The following is a 20,622-nucleotide window of genomic DNA, read 5'->3' on the forward strand; positions in this document are numbered from 1 at the left end:
GGGTTGTGGCTAAGTGGTAGAGTGCTTGCCTTGCACTTGTGAAGCACTAGGTCCGATCCTCAGCACCACATAAATAAATACATACATACATACATACATACATAAAGTTATCTGTCCATTTGCAACTAAAAATGTTTAAAAAAACAACTTGGGAGGCTGAGGCAGGAGGATCAAGAGTTCAAAGCCAGCCTCAGCAAAAAGCGAGGCACTAAGCAAATCAGTGAGACCCTGTCTCTAAATAAAATACAAAAACTAGGGCTGGGGATGTGGCTTAGTGGTCAAGGGCCCCTGAGTTAAATTCCCCAGTACCAAAAAAGGAAATGAAAAAGGACTATGGGTGTAGCTCAGGGCAGAGTGCCTCTAGGTTCAATTCCCAGTAACACAGAAAAAACAAAATAAAAGGCCATCCAGAGAGGGTAGGACAAGAAAACACACCGCTCTTTTTTGCTACTAGCAGGCCCTTGTTTGAATCTGAAGATTGAGTACCTTCCTAACTGTTCCATCCTGGGAAAAAATGTAAGTTTTCCAGTTGGAGACAAGAAACAAAGGAAATGAAAGAAGTATCCTCTGTAAAAGTAACAAATACTTTACTGCCCTTTCTTTTGGCTACTAGAAATAGCAGACTTCGAGCACAAGTTTGCAGAAGGAGCCGGCCTGCTTCCATTCCCAAGGTCTTAGACTTCAAACAGGGGGCAGAGGGCATTTTCACTGCTGTTATCTTTCCCTACAGCAAACATTGTATTTTCATGCCCGTTGCACAATGAAAGGCAAGGTGACCGCCAGAGCACCTGGCTGAGGAAAAGCACGCCAGGGCCAGCAGGCCAGGGCCAGGAAGTGGATTCTGAAGTCAGCATTCACAATGGAGTCATTCAATCTGTGAATTACTCCAAGTTTAGAGGCTCCCCAAATCTAAGTCATGCAAACCCAGACACCTGGCTCTATCCTCCTAGAAATTTCCAATTGGCCAATACTTCAAATTTATTTCTCCTTTCTCCCCAACTCCTCTTATCTCTCTTATATCCTCTGTTTTGCTATGTCATTTCTTGTTCTATCCAGAACCTAGAAGAAATGTTTATTATTTCACCTTGGGAGGCTGGGAGGGAGAAGTATTAAAAAGTACATATTTGGGAATGAGGTGACAAATGTGGGGGTAAGCATATTGGATGATGAATCAAACTTTTGCACCAGCTGAGGGACTGTAAGGACACAGATAAATTGTTCAAACAATATAAACAAACCAACAAAAACACACACACACACACACACACACACACACACACTCAAAAGCCAGTCTTTTCTATTCTCCTCAAATGACTGGTCATAGATTAAATGGAAGAATTCACATGAACAAAGGTAAAGCTTTGTTGGTAGCAATAGGAACGATATCCTTTATAATCACAGCATATACAACTGGGACGAGGCAGCTGTTTCATGGTAGTAAGAGAAGTGTTTCAAGGTAGTAGTCATGGATCTGGAGTAGGAACAGTATGAAGGCTAAATAGAAATTATTATTTTTTGAGAGGACAATAAAAAGAAACTGCAGATTTTTTAAGGATAGCATCACACAGTAAATATTTTTTTTTTCTGTAAAACAATAAGAGGGCAGATGATACGATCAATGTAAGAGGCTAGAGTGTGGCATAGAGGCTTGCTAGATAAACAGTACAAGTGTGTACATGTGTCATGAGAAAGCTTGGAACCATATAAGAGAGGCAATTAACAGGAACCAAACAAAGATGTTTTCTTCCCTAAAAATTTTTTTAAAAGTCAGTGGCACACACCTGCCATCCCAATTACTGAGGAGGCTGAGGCAGGAGGATCACAACTTAAAAGTCAACGTCAACAACTTAGTAAGGCACTCAGAAACTTAGTAAGGCCCCGTATCAAAAGAAAAAATAAAAAGGGCTGGGTATGTAACTTGGCAGTAAAGTGTCTCTGGATTCAATCCCTAGTACTAAAAATAATAGTAATAAAATAATTTCAAAAGGTAGCACTTTCCTAAATTTTTTTCTTATTATAAATGTTCCAAAAAGAAAAGTTCAGAAAATACAAAATAGTCGAGAGAAAAGGAAAAGCCACCTGTTCCTGCTGTTCATCTCTTAACTGATTTCTCTCCAGTCTTACAAAACATGCTTCCAAGAGCTTGAAGACTGGTTAGCCAGGAGGCATTCAGTAAACATGCAAAGACAGACTCAGTTCCAAATCCTGACACAGAGAAGCAAGTTGCTATTACAGAGACAGGGGAATAACCAAACAAGAGATATGGAGGGAGGGAAGAAGGGAGGCATCCAGCCCAGGGAAGCAGTAGAGGTAAAAGAGATGGTCTCTTCTTAAGAGGGGCAACACAGGGAAAGCAGAACTTCAGTCTAGCAGCCCCTTATCTGACAACCAAATCTAAGGACAGAGGCTGCAGTGACAGTGGCTGCTTGATGAGTCAGTACAGTGGGGTGATGTGACACAAAGGCTCCCATCAGGCCCTTAATAATAAGCCTAGTTTTCTCTATAGTAGGGACTATCACTGAACAGAGCGAGCTGGCAACCTTTTATGTTGTGATACTTATCCTCAAGCCAAAACAAACTACACACACATATGTACATATATGTACATATGAACTTTGTGTGTGTATTTCACAACTAGGACTCAAAAAAACTTTAAATTTGACTAAAGAGAAAACAAAAATTAGGGGGAAGCACATCAGTGCAAGTTGTGGTACAACTGGATTTAAAAAAAACAAAATGAATATATATTACTGAGGCCATTAATATTCATCATATGAAAATTACTTCTGTCTACATTCTGGAGTCAAAATAATAACAGAGCAACAGGTAAAAAAAATCTAGATAGTGATAGTCCATTCACATTTGGGTAAGGTTGGGTATGAGGTGATATGTGCATTTATTTTTGCACATCTCTTTTTCTTTTAGAGTTAATTTGCCATCATTTTGGTAAGATTCCAAAGAATATATCCTATTCTACTTAAGTGGGTTTACTTTGTGTGCATTCCATTTGCCCAATTAACTATTAAATAAATACTCAAACTGCTCTAAACATCTAAATATTCATAGGACCAGCTGAACATGGTGGCATATGCCTATAATTCCAGCAACACAGTAGGCTGAGACAGGAGGATCACCAAGTTCAAGGTCAGCCTCAGGAACTTAGTGAGGCCTTAAGCAACTTAGCAAAATCCTTCCCACCCCCAAATGGGGGGGAGCCAGGAATATGGCTCAGTGTTAAGCGCTCCTAGGTTCAATCCCAAGTTCCAAAAATATAAAAAATTTTAAAATCACAGGGTTCTGCCCAGAGAATTACCTATACTTTCATCCCATTCTACAGTGAAAGACTCGAAGTCTAACCCATTTAGCTCTTACAGTTGGTTCCATTTTGTATATCTTAGCCATTGTTATTGGAATGAGAATGGACTGAGACTGCATATATGAAAAGCAGCTCCTTGCATCAAAACAATAACATCTGAATACTGTGAATAATGTGGTCCTGCAAATACCTTACTCCTTTAATTTTGGTGGCGTAACAATTAGAAACAACTTTTGAAGAAAAGCCATCTGGTGATGAATATCAAAAGCCACAAAAATATTTTTATCTTTTAGTCTGGTAATCAAACTCTTGGAGAATGCATCCTAAGGGAAAAACTCCAAAGAAGAGAGCTAAATGCACAAAGATGTTCACCATACCTACCTACCTACCCTCCTTACTAAAACCAAAAACAATCTGAATTAGAGGGGCACTCAGGTGGGAAGAAGGAGGTGTTTCTGGGATACCAATTATGGAGTAGAAAAGGCAGGACAGAGAAAAGGCAATGGGACAGGATAAGCCAAAATGTGGACAAAAGTGGTAGTGTGTTGAACCAGTGACAGATGTTGGCAAAGAATACAAAGCTCAGATCGTAGTTATAAAACTACAACACCTGGCATAGCGGTACATGCCTGTAATCCCAGTGGCTCAGGAGGCTGAGGCAGGATGAGCGTGGGTTCAAGGCCAGCCTCAGCAATTTAGTAAGAACCTGTCTCAAAACATTAAAAAAAGGCTGGGGATGGGGTTCAGTGGTTAAGTGCTCCTGGGTTTGACCCCTGGTACCAAAAAAAAAAAAAAAGAAAGAAAGAAAAGAAAAAGACTATAGGGTAAAAGGCCTTGGGTGCCATGCCCAGCAATGATACCACCCCCACTTAGAAAAAAAAAAAAAACTATAGGGAGCTACCATAAAGATCTTGAAACAGAAGGGAGCCTCAAAGTTACAAAGCGATTTTCTTGAAAAAAAGCTAACTGTGTTAACTCTTTCCCAACAGCCATTGAAAAGGAGGCTATTATGACAGAATTGAAGGAAAAACTGAGACTAAAAGACTCACCTACAAAGGCTATTTTCTTATTTTGAAAGGCTTTCTATGGCCAGAGATTTCTTTCTATGCTCACTGAAACACTGAAGACTCCCTTTTCTCCCAGCAACTTAGTAACAGTGGTAACCCTGCTGCAAATGGCAATTTCTTTTCCTTCCTCTGAACGGTATTCATGCCCCAAACCCAGAGTCCCAGAAGCCACTTCCTACCAAAGTTTCAAAAATCCCCAAACCTGTACCTACTGCCTTCAAAAAAGCCAATGTGAGAAATTGAAATTTGGTGACATTTTAAAAATTGACTTCTAAAATAACAAAAGAATAAATATGTTACTTAAGAAGGCGAATAACTTACAAATTGAAAGCAGCTTCTGACACTTGGTTCAATGTTACTGCCCCCAAAGGATGCAACTTCACCCAGCTGTCTTGGGATTTGGATAGAATCATGTAGAAGGAGGCCCAGCCTGCGCTGGTCACAAAATCCTGTTGAACTTGCCACTTGCTTGAAAAGGTCTATAAAAGAAGAAGAGAATTGCAACAATGAAACCTAATGTCCAACTCAATTTCAGTGCCAACTCTCAAGAGTAGTCAATATTCCCACAGAGAGGGCTTACTTCTAATTTATGCTAATCTAGACATATTTTTATAGATGAAGTTAATCATCACTATGTGTATGTGAGGGATGACAACTTTTAAATCAACTATAACCCTGCAAGGAATTTTAAGTTTAAATGTGATCTTAATGCCTGAATTGTTCCTAAGGCAAAACATAATCCTTTGGGTAATATTATATGTACATAAAAAGGACATAACAACTATAATAAAGTTTTTAGCATTAAGAACCATATGACCATGCACAGTGGCACATGCCTGTAATCCCAGGTATGCAGGAGGATTGCAAATTCAAAGTCAGCCTGAGCAATTTAGTCTGTCTCAAAATTAAAATAAGAAAAGGCTGGGGATATAGCTAAGATATAGAGTGTTTGCCTAGCGTGCATAAGGCCCTGAATCAACCTCTAGTCCAAAGCATCATCATCTCCTTTAAGCATCAGAAATTCAAAAATGTAGAAAAATTGGGACTTCTTTATGGAGTTAAAAGATCATTGAGCTTCTATTCCATCATGTATGTAGTGGAACCCTGTGCCTATTTATGGTTAACTCATATCCTGCTCTACTGTCAATGATTTAATGTTATTTCCTTTTTATTAAAAATTGATGTTCCCTTGAAGGCAAGGAACATATCTTAGTCAACTGTGTGCCAGAAGCTTCTAGAACAGAACAGGAATATCAGATTGAAGCTGATGCCCAATGCACGTGGCTAAAAATATGGATGAACATATCAAAGACTAATAATGTATGTTTTGTTTGCATAAACAAAATTATTTAAATCATACTTTATATTCACATAGAAGATGCCAATTTAAAAAAAAAAAAACACCTAAAAAGTTTTTGTACCCATAAGCACACTCTATGGAATTAAATATTTTAACAAGACAGCTAAAGTGGCAATAATAAAATGGAAACAACATGCACAGCTTTTTAGCATCTCTCTAAAACATATACATTTTTCTGCAAAATGAAAAATTATTTTCAAATATCTTACTTCAAAGATTAATATTTTTTCCACTTATCTCAAAATGTTCTCTGTTAGTAGTTATAGGAAACAGAAGATCAAAGCTCCTTTGACAATTAAAATTTAAACAATGCACTGGTACCATGCCATGGGTAAAGTCAGAATATAAACTAACATAGCTAGGCATGGTGGCATATGCCCTCACAGTTACTGGGGAGACTGAGAGATGAAGTTCATTTGAGCTGAGGAGTTCAAGGCTAGCTTGGGTAAAACATTAATACCTCCAACTCAACAAAACCAAAAAACCTTACAATAAGTAGCTACAATATTTAAAGACAGAAAGCACAAGGAAACAATGTTTTATCCAAAATAATCCGTAAAGGGTTAAGAAAAGTTGTTTAGTTATTTTCATTTACTTATTTATTTATTTTGGGTATTAGGATGAGAAAACCCAAGTAGAAACTACATAAAAGTGGAATTGGAAACAGTTTGTGTATTTTGATGAGAAATGAGTACAAGGACACAGAGTGGCTATGGAAGAATTCAGTCTCTTTTGTCTCTTGCCTGTCCTTAAGCTCAGCACATCTCATCCACATGTGCTAGGCCTTAGGGGAAAAGGCAGAAGACAAGATAGACTGTTTAATGTTCCTCTTGAAAAGACTTCTTACAAGTATTTAAAGGAGAAAAATAAGTACAATCCTTTACAATAGGAATGGGTGGTCACTTGGTCATTAAACCATCACTCCTCTAGCATTTGCTTTTAATTTAGATTTACACTTTTCAAAGCAAAAGAACTCAATGGCTAATCAAAATAAAATTCTGTAGGGTGGTATTTACTCTTTAAGAAATGGCAAGCTATCTGTCTCTGGAACAATAAAATTTAGTCACGTCACTGAATTGGATATGTCAGTACAACTTGCAGTAAGATGATTATAAAATAAACAATGTTTCTTGAGCTTGAATGCCAGATAGTATTCTTTAAATAAGAATCCAAAGATGAGGCAAGTGCAGGGATTAAACTTTCACATTTATTTTTCTGACTTATACAAAGGGTTAGGAAATCAGACTTTATCCCCTACAAACACGTGTTTCATTCAGGCACAGTCAATGTAATGTAAAATAATACTGGGCCTGGAGAAGCTAATCCTCGTTCTCTATTTAAATACCTGCAATTTAATGTTTGACAGGGAATGGCACAAACCAAATTTTATGACACTCTAAAAGCAGTTCTACATCTTACATGAGGAACCTGCTGTCAAATAAGAACAGTATGTCATTTCCCATCTAGAACTAGGGTAATTAGCCAACATCAATAAAAGAATATAGAGTTAATATACATGACTTACATCTGTACTTGTCTTCCAAATGTGCTTTACACAGAGAAATGATGCCAGTTTTAAAAGACAGGACCCGGATCCTCCCTGTTCGTCCCCTATTATGAAGAATCAAACCAGAAAACAATTACTGATATTTTACTAGAGGGTAAAGAGTTCTAATTTAAAAAACAATGTCCTGGATATGGAAACTCTACTGACCATTGGTCTATTAAGATTTTTAAAAAACAAATAAAGGACTGGGGTTGTGGCTCAGTGGTAGAGCACTTGCCTAGCATGTGTGAGGCCCTGGGTTTGATCCCCAGAACCACATAAAATAAATAAACAAAATAAAGGTATTGTGTCCATCTACAACTAAAAAAATATATTTTTTAAATTAAGAAAAAAATTATGAACTTTTCTTGAGTTCATCATCTATTTGCTCATGATCCAAAATTCAATGGAAATTTTCTCAACTAAATTATTTACCAAGTTTTTAATTCCTAAAGCTTTATTTGAATTATTAGAGTAGCTCTGCATGAAATAGGGGAAAATATATCAATCTACACCTCTGAAGAGCCTACTTTGGATTAAGTGGAAGAATTACAACTACGCATTAAACTATGTTGGTTACTGAAGCAAATTACCTACTTTGGTTACTAAAGACAAAAAATTACCAGCAAATAACTTCTCTGCTCTCTTCAACACTCTCAAATTTTCATCAAATTACTCCTTATTAAGAATATTAATCACTCCAGGCCACATGACACTAAATTATGAATGTTTATCCCCAAATAATAATATCTATAAATATGATACATTCTATTAGATAGCATTCAAATATGGGCTCTATAAGAGCTTTCATTTTATATAAAGAAGCTGAAATACAACTGGGCACAGAGGCATATGTCTATAATCCCACCCACTCAGGAGACTGAGAAAGAGGACCAAAAATTCAAGATCAGCCTTGGCAAATTAGCAAGACCCCCGTCTAAAAAAAAAAAAAAAAAAAATAGGCTTGGGGATGTAGCTCATTGGTAGAGTCTGGTATATATGCAAGGTCTTGGGTTCCATCCCAGCACCATATTTTTTAAAAAAGGAAGAAATTAAAGAAACTTGAAATAAAGCATTACATATCAAATTTATTAACAAGCTTATTTCATTTAGAGGAAAAAAATGAAAAAAATTTTCATTTTATAGGAAATGTCATTCAATAATTGTGTGTGTGTGTGTGTGTGTGTGTGTGTGCGCGCGCGCACGCGTGCGTGTGTGGTGCTAGGGTTTGGACCCTGGGCCTTGTGCATATGAGTCAAACACTCTACCAACTGAGCTATATCCCTAGCCCCTTGTTCAATAATTTTTCAGCTTCCTATTTGATTATTAAAAGCCACTGTGCCTCAGATATTGATATTTTTGGTGGCCAATATATTCTATTTTCAACAAGTACCACTTATTAAATCCCTTGGTAAAGAGATATACTGGACCCTAATCATTAACAAAATTCCTATCACTGGAAATTTTTTCTTTTTTTTTTTTTTATCTTTTTCTATCTTAAGTACAGGCAAATCAAAGTTTAACAAATAAATAAAGTAACTCAGGTCTTCAAAGAGTTAAAATTATCCCTAAATAATTTTCATGAAGGTAGAATAAAAGCCATATATTTAAAATCCATTCACATGTCATCTGCCAAGAAAAGGGTGCCAAAATATATCTGCAGGAAGATCTGAGTACAAACCCTCCTAAAAATAAATGTAAATGTAATCCACAATTAAAATCCAACATGTTCAAGGATTCAGTAGATAATTATGAACCAAATAGCTAGATGGCCCTGAAATTTAAAAAGTCACACCTTATCAAAATAACAAAGAAAAGAGTATAAATCTTAATGAAGGAAGTGGTAGAAGTCTCCAAAAAAAGCAAAAGGCAGAATGGTTGATGTGCATCTCCTTTCAATAAAACCTTCCCAGATTTTCAAGTAGGAATAATGTTCTGGTTGATGTGTGAAATGAGAAGACATGTTATAATTTTGAGGTTGAAGAAGAATTCAATGGAAATCAAGACCAATTTCTTCTGCTTCCTTCCTCAATTGTCTTCATTGAACCAAAGTCAAAAATTAGAACTGGAGATATCTCCTGCAGACAATCCGAAAGAAATAACTGTTCTCTGAGAAAGAGTGAAGAACGGGGGTCCCTAGCTGAGACTTTGTAAAAGCTTAATAAAATACAAAACAAAATCTCTCTCAGTTTGAGGGGGGTGAGATTGCAGCATTAAGGGTTTATTTTTCACTGTGTTTGGCTTCTCAATTCATAATCTGAAAAATTCTCCTACATGTTAGCTGAGAAAATTCTGATCTGGTGACAGGTATACCAGCATCTCCAGGAACATAATCATTCCTGTCAGTGAGAGGGACCAACCCCAAAGTGGATGGAGGATTCCAGAAGACATTGGTGAGAAAGGGAAAGAACCAGTGGATACACAGTGACTCATTCTACTATTTCAAACATGAGTATCTCATGGTTTTATTTGCTTTCTAATCTGAGAGCTATCTATATTCTAGCTCTTACTTCCTAGCTTATCAAAATATATTTTTCCAGTCATATAAAGGCAGAAATAATTATCACAGAGACAACACTATTTCCACAGCTTCTGGGGTCTTATTGTAATACTAATTCCACCATCACCACTGTGTAAGCTAGCTCTCCTGTGACACTGCCCCCCAAAATACTTGCCATACGTACGTATCATAAACATTCAGTAGCCAGTTGAGACACATATCCACACAGAGAGGGACATTGACCAAGTTGTTGTGCTCTTGCTCCAGGCGATCATAAATGGTGGTCAAACAATTAATGATCTGTAGGATATCCATGGGCTGGTCATTTTGCTTGAGGTTGTGCTGGTCCAAAGCATCACATGCAGCTGACAGGCTCAAGAGATCCACTGTAAAAACATAAAATCACAGATGATTCAAAGCATAAAACATTCCTTTTACAGTCCTTTCTTTTCCCTTGAGAATCCTAGTCAAGATGGTACCCTGTAGTAAACACCAGACCTGAACTCCACAGTCTTCAAAGGTGTTCTAGTTTCATCATTCAGAATCTGAGGTTGTTCTCAACTCTCACTGGCCTTGGGTGAAGATGTGGGCAAAGAGACAGTTCCCTTCCCTGCACTATAGGGGGTTATTTGAGAGCCAAGGGGACCCAGCCTTTTCTATGCACCAACAGAGCCATTTCCACCTGAATAAGCAAAACAATGTTATAGTAGAGATTTTCAAAGAGATCCTAACAACACTTTCTTGTGATACTATTAGAGGAGGTCAGTTAGATTAATCTGTATGGCTAAGGTTGTGTAAACTCTATTTCTAGCTATACATTTATAGTCATTAAGCATTTCTCTCCTTGAAATAGCAGTCATCTCAGCATCTCCCTGCTCCCTTAACATCAACTAAAAAAAATAATCAACTCCCCTAACACTTTCTATAAGCAAACGAAAGGAACTTCACATTATATCCAGTTTTCAGGCCTAAGGCACATTTATTTCTCCTTTCACTTTCAAACTGTATTTTACAATGTACTTTTCAAGTCCTCCAAGAACTTTCAAGGTAAGGTGGGGGGTCCTTTGATCTGAGATAATATTTAATCATGTGCTAAAAGACAAAATTTTTGCAAAAGTGAAACTTCAACCTTGTCCACCATCAGCAAATCACAAGCTTTATTCCCAGGTGCATAAAAAAGATGCTTCGTTCCAAAGCCAATTTATTAGCCAAAGTGGAAATGCAACACATTGCTATTTTATACCCCCTAAACACATAAGCACTGGTCAGAATTCTCAGTCCTTTGAGACAAAGAATCAATAATAATTAAGTGTATCTCTCAGACATCTAAGGGGAAGGGGCAAGGCAATTATAAAAGCAACTTCAGATAAACACAGGTCATTCTAGTCAGTAAACAGCTTTCCTAATAATGAAGAAATGCAAATTTAGGACTATATTGTGTATTTTACCAGTTACTTGTGGCCACTTCTAATTAAATACTAAGAAAAAAACCAAAAACAGTGGTTAATACTTATGTAGTAGTGCACATTTTTCTCTTTTGAGAAAGGAAAATAAAAAGTTCTAGAGTTTTCCTGGGATCATGATCTGATGGCAGAAGCAGGAGGTATTTTTCTTTGTTTTTCACCCCCATGAGTGAAACTTTGTGCTCTTAGTGTTGCTGTGGTCTGAACCCCCAAACTCTATGTCCTCATAGACCACCAGTTTCCCTAAAATCTATTGTATTAGCACCCATCCTATGGAAGGAAAGGCTCTCTTCTTTTTTGTTTTCTTTTTATTTTTTATTTTTTTGGCCATGCCGGGGGTGGAACCAAGGGCCTTGCACATGTGAGAAAAGTGCTCTGACACTGAGGTACACCCAGCCACTTTTGTTTTAAAATACAGTCATGTGCTGCTTAATGACAGGGATATATTATTTTGTATGTGTTTTAGGGATTGAACCCAGGAGCACTTAACCACTGAACCATATCCCCAGCCCTTTTTATTTTTTCATTTAGAGACAGGGTCTCACTAAGTTGCTTAGGGCCTTGCTAAATTGCTGAGGCTGGCTTTGAACTTGTGATCCTCCTGCCTCAGCCTCCAGAGCCACTGGGATAACAGGTGTGCCACACTACACCCAGCTGACAAGAATATATTCTGAACAAAAGCCTCATTAGGTGATTTCCTTGCTGTGTGAACATCATATAGTGTTCTTACACAAATTAAGATGACTACAACATCACTAGATGGTATAATATTATTGGGCCACTGACACATATTCTGTCTATCATTGACCAAACATCATTATACAGTGCACGACTATACTCTGAAGATAAAAAAGTGACCTCTTTTCATTGAATCTAAGATTGTTTAAACTGGCAGATAAGAACAGAACTTGGGAGACTGATTTGAGAAGGAGTCAGGTAGAGGAAAAGAAGCAGGAGAATCTAAGGAGGGGAAAGCCGAATAGGGACTGCATGGGAGGGACAAAAGACTGAAACTTTTCATCCTCTCTTCTATGTGCTTGACTTCCTCAGAGGGCACATTTTTAAGTGCAGGTCAGGAGAACATTCAGAATACAGCATACCAGTTCCATTATTGGAGGAAAGGAATGGATTTCTTTCAAATATCAATATTGCTAACATGTTTCTTTATATACTAAAGGTAGCTATGGGTAGTTTGAAGGTTTTTTAATTTTTTTTTGGTCACTCTGATTTAATAATTTTAAATAGTTTGCTTTAGATCCAAGGATATAAGAACTAACAAGTGAGAACTTTTAGGCTCACTTTTTTTTTTTTATGAATCTAATGTACTCATGTGATGGAAACAAACAGCGAAATTGTGTGAGTTTCATTTTATTGGGTATACTCTTATCTCTGCACAGGTGAATGGGTAACACACAGAACAGAAAATTTGGAGTATAAATAGCTCCAGAGGGGAGCAAGGCAATTGCTATAAAATAACAGGAGCAGAAGATGACACACGAGAGAAATACTATGCAGTGTGCTCTGCTAAAACTGGATGTGGTTCAACATAAGAACAATCCGTCACAGAAGGCTGAAGACCACATTACCCAAAACAAACATATCAAACAGAATTTTGCTTTCATGGAACAACTTTTAAAAGACTTCTATTTAGGGTATACATAGCTCATGCTATGGACGACCTGAAATGAGGTGGGAAAGTTGACAAAGAGAATTCAAATGCCACATGGATATACACTTCCTGCTTAAAATGAGCGTCTCAAAGAATACATGCAGTTGTGGAGGGTTTGGGAGGGAGCAGGGGTTCCTGGGGATTGAACCCAGGGGAGTGCTACCACTGAGCTACATCCCAAGCCCTTTTTATTTTTTTCCTTTGAAAAAAAGGTCTTCCTAAGTTGCTTAGGCTGGCCTCAAACTTTCAATCCTCCTGTCTTCACCTCATGAGTAAGCTGGTATTACAGCATGTGTCACTGTACCAGGCTAATGTGGTGATTTTTTTAATGAAATTTTATCCATAGTAATGATTAGCAGTTTCTGGAAGCCTCTATAAGCAACCAGCAGACACAATGTGTGAAACTCTCCTTTTTCCTCAAGCTATAAATCTCCATTTGAAATCTACACACAAACACACACACATACACACACACACACACCTCCTTTAGTATATTCACTAAGGGATATATTTCGAAAGGTATAAAAATATAAAAGCCTAATATTATAATATGCCCTCTTACAAAAAATATTTTAATAGAAGACAATGCTACAGGATTTGATGCTATTGAAGAATAGGACCATGTAAGGGCATCACTCAAGCCTGATGGTTGGTAGGGGTGAGAAAGGGTGGAGAGAGGACAAAAATGACTGGCCCTTCAGAATGTTCTTTGTATAGCTGGGGACACTGGCATATGACTGTTATCCTATTGTCTTGGGAGGCTGAAGCAAGAGGATTGCAACTTCAAAGCCACCCTCAGCAACTTAGGAAAGCCCTAAGCAACTTAGCAAGAACCTTCTCAAAATAAATTTTAAAAAGGGCTGAGAATGTGACTCAGTGGTTGAATGGACCTGGGTTCAATCCCTGGTACAAATTTTTTTAAAAAAGAATAAGAAAGGGGGCTGGGGATGTGGCTCAAGCGGTAACGCACTCGCCTGGCATGCGTGCGGCCCGGGTTCGATCCTCAGCACCACATACCAACAAAGATGTTGTGTACGCCAAAAACTGAAAAATAAATTTTGAAATTCTCTCTCTAAAAAAAAAAAAAAGAATAAGAAAGAAAGAAAGAAAAAAAAGAGAAGAATTTTCTTTGTATAGAAAAGGCAGACAATATATTGGGAGGGAGGGCTTAAGCACAAGGACCCCACAAATGGTTCCTGAAGCTCTGATTGTGCCTAATCGTCCTCTTAACCTTCTAGATTCAAGGGATAATTCTAGATAACTCTATACCTTTATATGTATGCCTCAAATAAGGAGCTGATTTTAATAATTTGTTTTTACAGATTCACAGACTTTCACAGTTAGAAAGTATGTTTAAAATCATTTTGCAGTTGAAAAAACTGAGACCTCTTGTCTCAGCCTCCTGAGCCACTGGGATTACAGGCATGTGCCACCATCCCTGGCCACATGAGTGGTTCTTTATGCAAGAGACAAAGTACATCTTGATGTGTAGCCCTTGCAGAGAGAAGGCAACAGGAGCTTGCATGTGGCCTCTCTGGACCCTACACTGTGAAGTATCCAGTGGCTGTGATGCATAACCTGGTTTCAGTGTTGTTGGTACACTGTATCCTGTTCCTGAAATGCAGATTTGGACGTATTGCCATTTGGGTTCTCAGAGTTCTTTTCAGCAACTGAATTGTCTTAACTGTCACGATTCATGAAAGGTAGGAGTCAGATTGTTTAGAAGACCCCCTACCCCGCATTCATTCTTAGCTAAAAATATGAGTATGGCATTATTTAGAAAGAAAAAAAGATGATTCTGATAAAAGGTACAAAAATCAATGAATGATACTGGTCGTCAGGTTGCCCTTGATTTGAAGTGTCAACAGGCTTTGAAATTGGCTATTGATTATATAAATTTCTACTGAGATCAGGAAATGATAGAACCTGAGTCTAAAAAGTTAACAAAATGAATGAGAAGGGAATTGCAAACTGATGGAAGAGTTGATAAAAATTCAATTCCTTTCCAAGCATGGTGGTGCATGCCTGTAACCCCAGTGGCTCATGAGGCTGAGGCAGGAGGATCACAAGGCAGCCCGAGCAACTTAGCAAGGCCCTAAGCAACTTAGTGTGATCCTATCTCTAAATAATAGGATTCAGTGGTTAAGTGCCCCTGGATTCAATCCCCAGTACCAAAAAAAAGTGAACAAGGCATTTGAATACAATGAATACAGAGATGGGAATTCTGACTGTTACTTTGACTCCACGGAGCAATATTAATGTAGCTGTGTCTGTCTTTTGGTTTTTGTTCCACAGAATGTATCTGTTACTAAGCATCTGTGTTGAAAAGTACTCCATAGGAATGTTGGCCCAGTCAAATCTGGACAATGATTCATAACAATCTGAATGAACACCATGGCTACCAAATGAGATAATGAAGATTTAAGAAAGGTATTGGGAGCCAGGTGTGGTGGCACACAGTTGTAATCCCAGCAACTCAGGAGGCTGAGGCAGGAGGATTGTAAGTTCAAAGCCAGCCTCAGTAATTTAGTGAGGCCATAAGCAACTCAGTGAGATCCTGTCTCTAATAAAATATAAAAAATTAAATATTCCAGTATTTCTTCTGGAGGATACATGGGTCTTGTTATAGAACCCCTCTTTTTAGGGTACCAATGTGGCTCAGTGGTTAAGCACTCCTGGGTGCAATCCCTGGTGCCAAAAAAAGAAAAAAGAAAGATATTTGGTATATAATAGAAGGTTTATATGCTGTGTGTCTCATCTGTCATAATATTATGTCTAAAAATATTGCTTTCTATCCCATTAGTGTGTGTGAAAAGTCATAAGTGGGTGGAAGGACAATTTGGACACTTGGATCACTGAGAGAAGTAAGTTTAATTTGGTGGGCCTACTTTCCTGAGACTAAAAAGCCAGAAATTTGATGTGGATGGTTATGGAAATTTCAGAAAGAAGGAAAAGGATGGCAAGGTGCCTAGAATAACTAGAAAATGGAACCAATGATTACTGGAGAATGGAATCTGCAAGGTGCTCTTTTAACAGCTCAGCATCATGACTCAGAGGCAACCAATCTTTCCCTAGTGTGCAACTCAGGGGCAATAGGCAAATTTTAAATAGGACGCCAGTATTTCCTCTGGTAGATAAATGGGTCTTGCTATAGGGTCTCTCTCTTTAAGGTACCAATAGCTTTCAAACCACATAAACTAAGAAAATTCATTTGGCTATATCCTCAAGATATTTTTCATTCTGAAATAACAGAGACATGGCATCTAACCTATGTAAAAAGTGAAGACATGGTATATAGAAAAAGAAGATTTTTGTGGGGGAGGGGGAAAATAATTATACTGCCTCTTGGGACCCTCTCTTTTGAGGCTATGGATCCATGTCCTACCTTTAAGGCTATTGTCACATTGTATACAGCTTTTTCTAGCAATAGGCGACAGATATGTAAGCCATGTTACTGTGGGTCCTGTCAGTCTTATTTAGCAATCCTTTAGGACACTATCAAAGGATGAGGTACATTTACAGAGAAAGGGGCACCTGGTTTGTCATGATGAGAGGGGGTCCAGAAGTTTTGGCTTTATTTAGGTTATCGCAGGCACCAAACCGCTATAATATATGACTTGGTTGCTGAACAGAGGCAAATTATTCTCAATTTCTTGTTGTTTGCAGAATATTTGTCACATTTATCAACTGTAGTATATTTAGCCCTATGGTTTGGGCTCTTTCCAACCCCACACACACTAATAAACTAAATATACTTGCTTTGATAAGTGCATTTTAACTTCTGCTCTTAGTAGTTGGCTATATTTTTAACTTTAGAAGCCACACACTTATGGAATGTCATAAGAACCACAGAAGGAGAAAGAAAAAGCTTAGATTATCTTTTTTCATAACTTTCACCAGGGTATCAACTATATGAACCAGCTTATAAATCCTTCTTACTGAGATTTTCTCTTTGTCTCTGCTATCAAGTTCAATTTTCATTCACAATGCATTGAAAGACACTATAGAGTCATGCAACATTAAACCAATTACCAACTGGGGACATTATAGGCCAATGGTGATGCTCCTGAGTTAAGTAGCAAATTCTCTATAGTGGATAAAATTGTGTTATTCAGTATTCTGCTAGGGAAATGAAAAAAAAATAAGATCAAGTGCTTAATGGAGGTGGCAGTGGATATTTTCTAAGGAATCTGTAATTCAAACTCTTCCCTGGCATCAGGAAATCACTGAGATAACATCATTAATTTCCATTAGAGTAAGAGTTAATAGAAGAGACCTTGGTAGGAAAAGCTAGGCAGGGCAAGTTTCATTTGCCTATACTACAGACAACAGCTCTTTATCATGGCTTTGCAGGCATAGAAATGACAAAAGGCTGGAAGATAAACCTAAGCAAATATAAAATTAAGAGGAAATTCCTAAATCACCTACTGCAAAGTTACCAAGTAATATGACCTCACATGTTTTCAAAAATAAAAGGATTGGGGAACTCTTCACTCTGCATTTTTAATATAGCATGACGCATAACACCCTTCTTGCATTCTTGAGAACTCAGTACCTAATTTAGATAAATACACTCTAATTTTGTTATCCTTGAATTTTTTTTTCAAATAGGAAAAAGTTATACTGCAAAAGGAAATGCTGAAAACTTCAAATCTGTTAAAAAAGTGAAAACTTAAAGCAATCATTCTACATTCAGAGCTTAACCTTATTACAAGGCTCTCACCTTGAATGGGCAACCTTTTTTACAGTATTAAATTCCACAATTTCTCCAATGTTTATCCGAAATGTTAACATAACTTGAAATGATAGGTAATAAAACACGTAAGCAAATAGAATTGTATTTTTTTGACAGGAAAATGAAATAATGCCTAAACTCAGGGTCAAAAAGAACATTATAGAAAGGGGCAATCATAAAAACATTATAGACATTTCCATCTAGTCTATTTCTGAGCTTTTTCATAGTATAACCTGGAACAGCTGGTTATCTCTTTTGAATCCTTGGATCTTACAGAAATATTCTACAGTACTTTATAATAACCAGTTCATAATTCCCCTTTTATCAAAGGAAAGCAGTATGTCTGAGATAGGGCAGGGTCAGGAGAAGAAAAAAAATGGAAGATAACTTTCTCCATCCAGCCCTTTTACTCCACCCTACCCCAAACTGCTTTGTCCCTGCTAAGGTACACTAACAGGTCCCTAAGTAAATCCTAAACCTTGAGGATCCTTTTAAAAACCACATTAGGTTTTTAAACCTAAGGTAGTGGAGTACACCTGTAATCCCAGTGAAGCTGAGACAGGAAAACCACAAGCCAGTCTCAGCAATTGAGGGAGAACCTGTCTCAAAATTTAAAAAAAAAAAAAAAAAAGTATAATAAAGGGCAGTAAATGTGGCTCAGTGGTTAAGCACCCCTGGACTCAATCTCAGGTACCAAAAAAAAAAAGTAAAAAATAAAAAAACACCATTTGAACTTGGCAGCTGTATAGCTGAAAAAAACAATAACTTCAGGCTATATGCTATGAGGAAATGGAAGACTCAGTTGACTTTCATTAATGCATTCCTTCCATGACAACATATCGAATCCTACTCTGTGCCAGGCTTGGTGCTAAGGCTTGTGTAAGTACTGGGCATACCAAAATGAAAAAGACTTATCCTCTCTTCTAGAAAATTCTGCTTCTTGGAAATTTCCATGTCTATGAAAGAACCACATGCCAGCAACTCTTTGACTATCTTATCATTAGCCTCTAAATGTTTCCCTAATTGAAACCCCTCCATTCCTGAAGCGTTGGTGGTAAAGATTCATGGTCCTTCTCTCTTCCCCACTTCTGCCCCAATTCTGGATGATTTCAACACTGGCCTGGGTACTGCATGCAGCCTCTCAGTTCCTTAACTTCTGATTTCATTTCCATGGAAATCTACACCTATCCTACTCATACCTCTGTTACCTACTCAAATGGTCCTAGACCTTATCCTAGACCTTATCAATCACCTGAAACTCTTCCACTTTCACTATTTCTTCCTCTGCCTCCCCTGAACAGTCAGCCTCTTGATTCCTCACCCTCCTAAATAGTAGCTTCCACCTGAATTCACAGCTTCTCCTACCCAACACAGACTTGACAGCATTCTAACCCTTCTTTTGTCCAAATCCTCACTTCTCTCACACATCTGTCCTTTAACCCAGGACAGAAGTATTTGGCTTCTGACTGCCACATGCACCTGAAGAAACATGGCACCCCTATAGACTGGTACTGTTATAAATCACTTAACTAACTCCACATGTCATAATGCTGGTTTTTAACACAACCCTCTCTCTTATTCTCCACAAAGATAGACCCAACCTCATTTTATCACCTTCCATGCTGAAGTGAATCACAGGGACTCTCCTCCAACTCTACACAGAAAGCACATGGCTTTTGATGGGTATCCCTCACCTTCCTGCTACCAAGCTTCTTAGTTACCTGGACCTGCACATGTCCTTTCCTCTCTCCCACCCGTTATAGTGGAAAGGAGGTACTCTCCCCAGTCTCAAGCTCTAGGTCACCTACTTGCACATATCCTTTGAGAATGCACATTTTTATTGTCTCCTCTTGAACCAGTGAGTTTAACCTCACCATGTTGTCTTCTCATATTCCTATAAATATACTCAAGTATCTCAGTAATTCCTCAGCCCCTTTCACCTAGCTATCCTCATCTTCCTTCTGCTTCACAATTAAATTTCTCCAGGAACTGTCCATACCTACCATCTCTACATTCCCACTTTTGATCTGCTTTTGCCTTCATGCATCACCTCCACCATGCTTCTAAAATCACAAAGTTACTAAGGACCTCTTCAATTCTAAATCCAATGGGTATTATCCCCAAATTCATCCTAACATCTGAGCAACCTCTCACCCTATGAAAGTTCCCTTCTTTCTTCCCATACAGTGGCACTACCACCTCTTGGGATTTTCCTTCTCTTCTGTTGGCCATTCCTTGTAGTCCTTTTTGTAGGTTGCTTATCCTCTCTTTTAAATAACTCTTCTCACTCAACACTCTGGGTCATCTCATCCTCCCTATAGTTGATTATAAGCAGCATCTACATGCTGATGATTTCTTGTTTTTTTTTTTTTTTTTTTTGTTTTTGTTTTTTTTTTTTTTGTGTGTGTGTATTTCTCCTGAGTATCAGAGCTTCATATCCAATTCCACCAGGCAAATCCACCATTTGCCTGATAGCCCAAGCCAGGAACCTAAGCATCTTCCTTGATACCCTTCACTCACCACATCAAATAAATCACTTAGGTCTATCAAATCCACCTCCTAAGTATTTCTAAATTCTGTCCACTTGTCTCCATTCTTCTTGGCTAATTCAGGCCACCATATTGCTGGTTCTGATTTCTGCAAGAGGTCTCTATTCTGTCAGCTGCACAACCCTTCAATACAATCTGGTTTGTTTCACAGCCAGAACGATTTTTCTAAATGAAAATCCGATCATGTCATCCCCTTGCCAAAATGTCTTGAATGGCTCCCCACTGACCTCTAAATCCTTTAACTTGGGTTTGAAAAGCCTTTCGCAATCTGCCTCCAGCTTCTCTCTCCAGCCTAAGATTTCACAATAGCCCTCCTTGGAATTCTGTGCTTTAGCCATGATGGAGTTATTTTCTGTTCCTAAATGCATCATGCTTTCTTTGGGCTCCACACCTTGGATCATAATCTTCCTTCTGACT

At 38.0% G+C, this 20,622-nt stretch overlaps 1 protein-coding gene across 10 annotated transcripts in view; it reads right to left on the bottom strand.

The window, feature by feature from the left end:
- Positions 1–20,622, bottom strand: part of Dmd (dystrophin) — a 2,011,337-nt gene that overhangs the window by 80,366 nt on the left and 1,910,349 nt on the right. For all 10 annotated transcript variants that reach the window (XM_077107047.1, XM_077107046.1, XM_077107045.1 and 7 more), the window contains 3 exons: positions 9,974–10,175; positions 7,269–7,354; positions 4,705–4,862 (listed from right to left, as the gene is read on the bottom strand). In XM_077107047.1, the coding sequence (XP_076963162.1) occupies positions 4,705–4,862; positions 7,269–7,354; positions 9,974–10,175 (446 nt within the window). The remainder of the gene's footprint in view (positions 1–4,704; positions 4,863–7,268; positions 7,355–9,973; positions 10,176–20,622) is intronic.

This window comes from Callospermophilus lateralis, chromosome X, assembly GCF_048772815.1.
Source record: "Callospermophilus lateralis isolate mCalLat2 chromosome X, mCalLat2.hap1, whole genome shotgun sequence".
Classification (NCBI taxonomy): Eukaryota; Metazoa; Chordata; class Mammalia; order Rodentia; family Sciuridae; genus Callospermophilus; species Callospermophilus lateralis.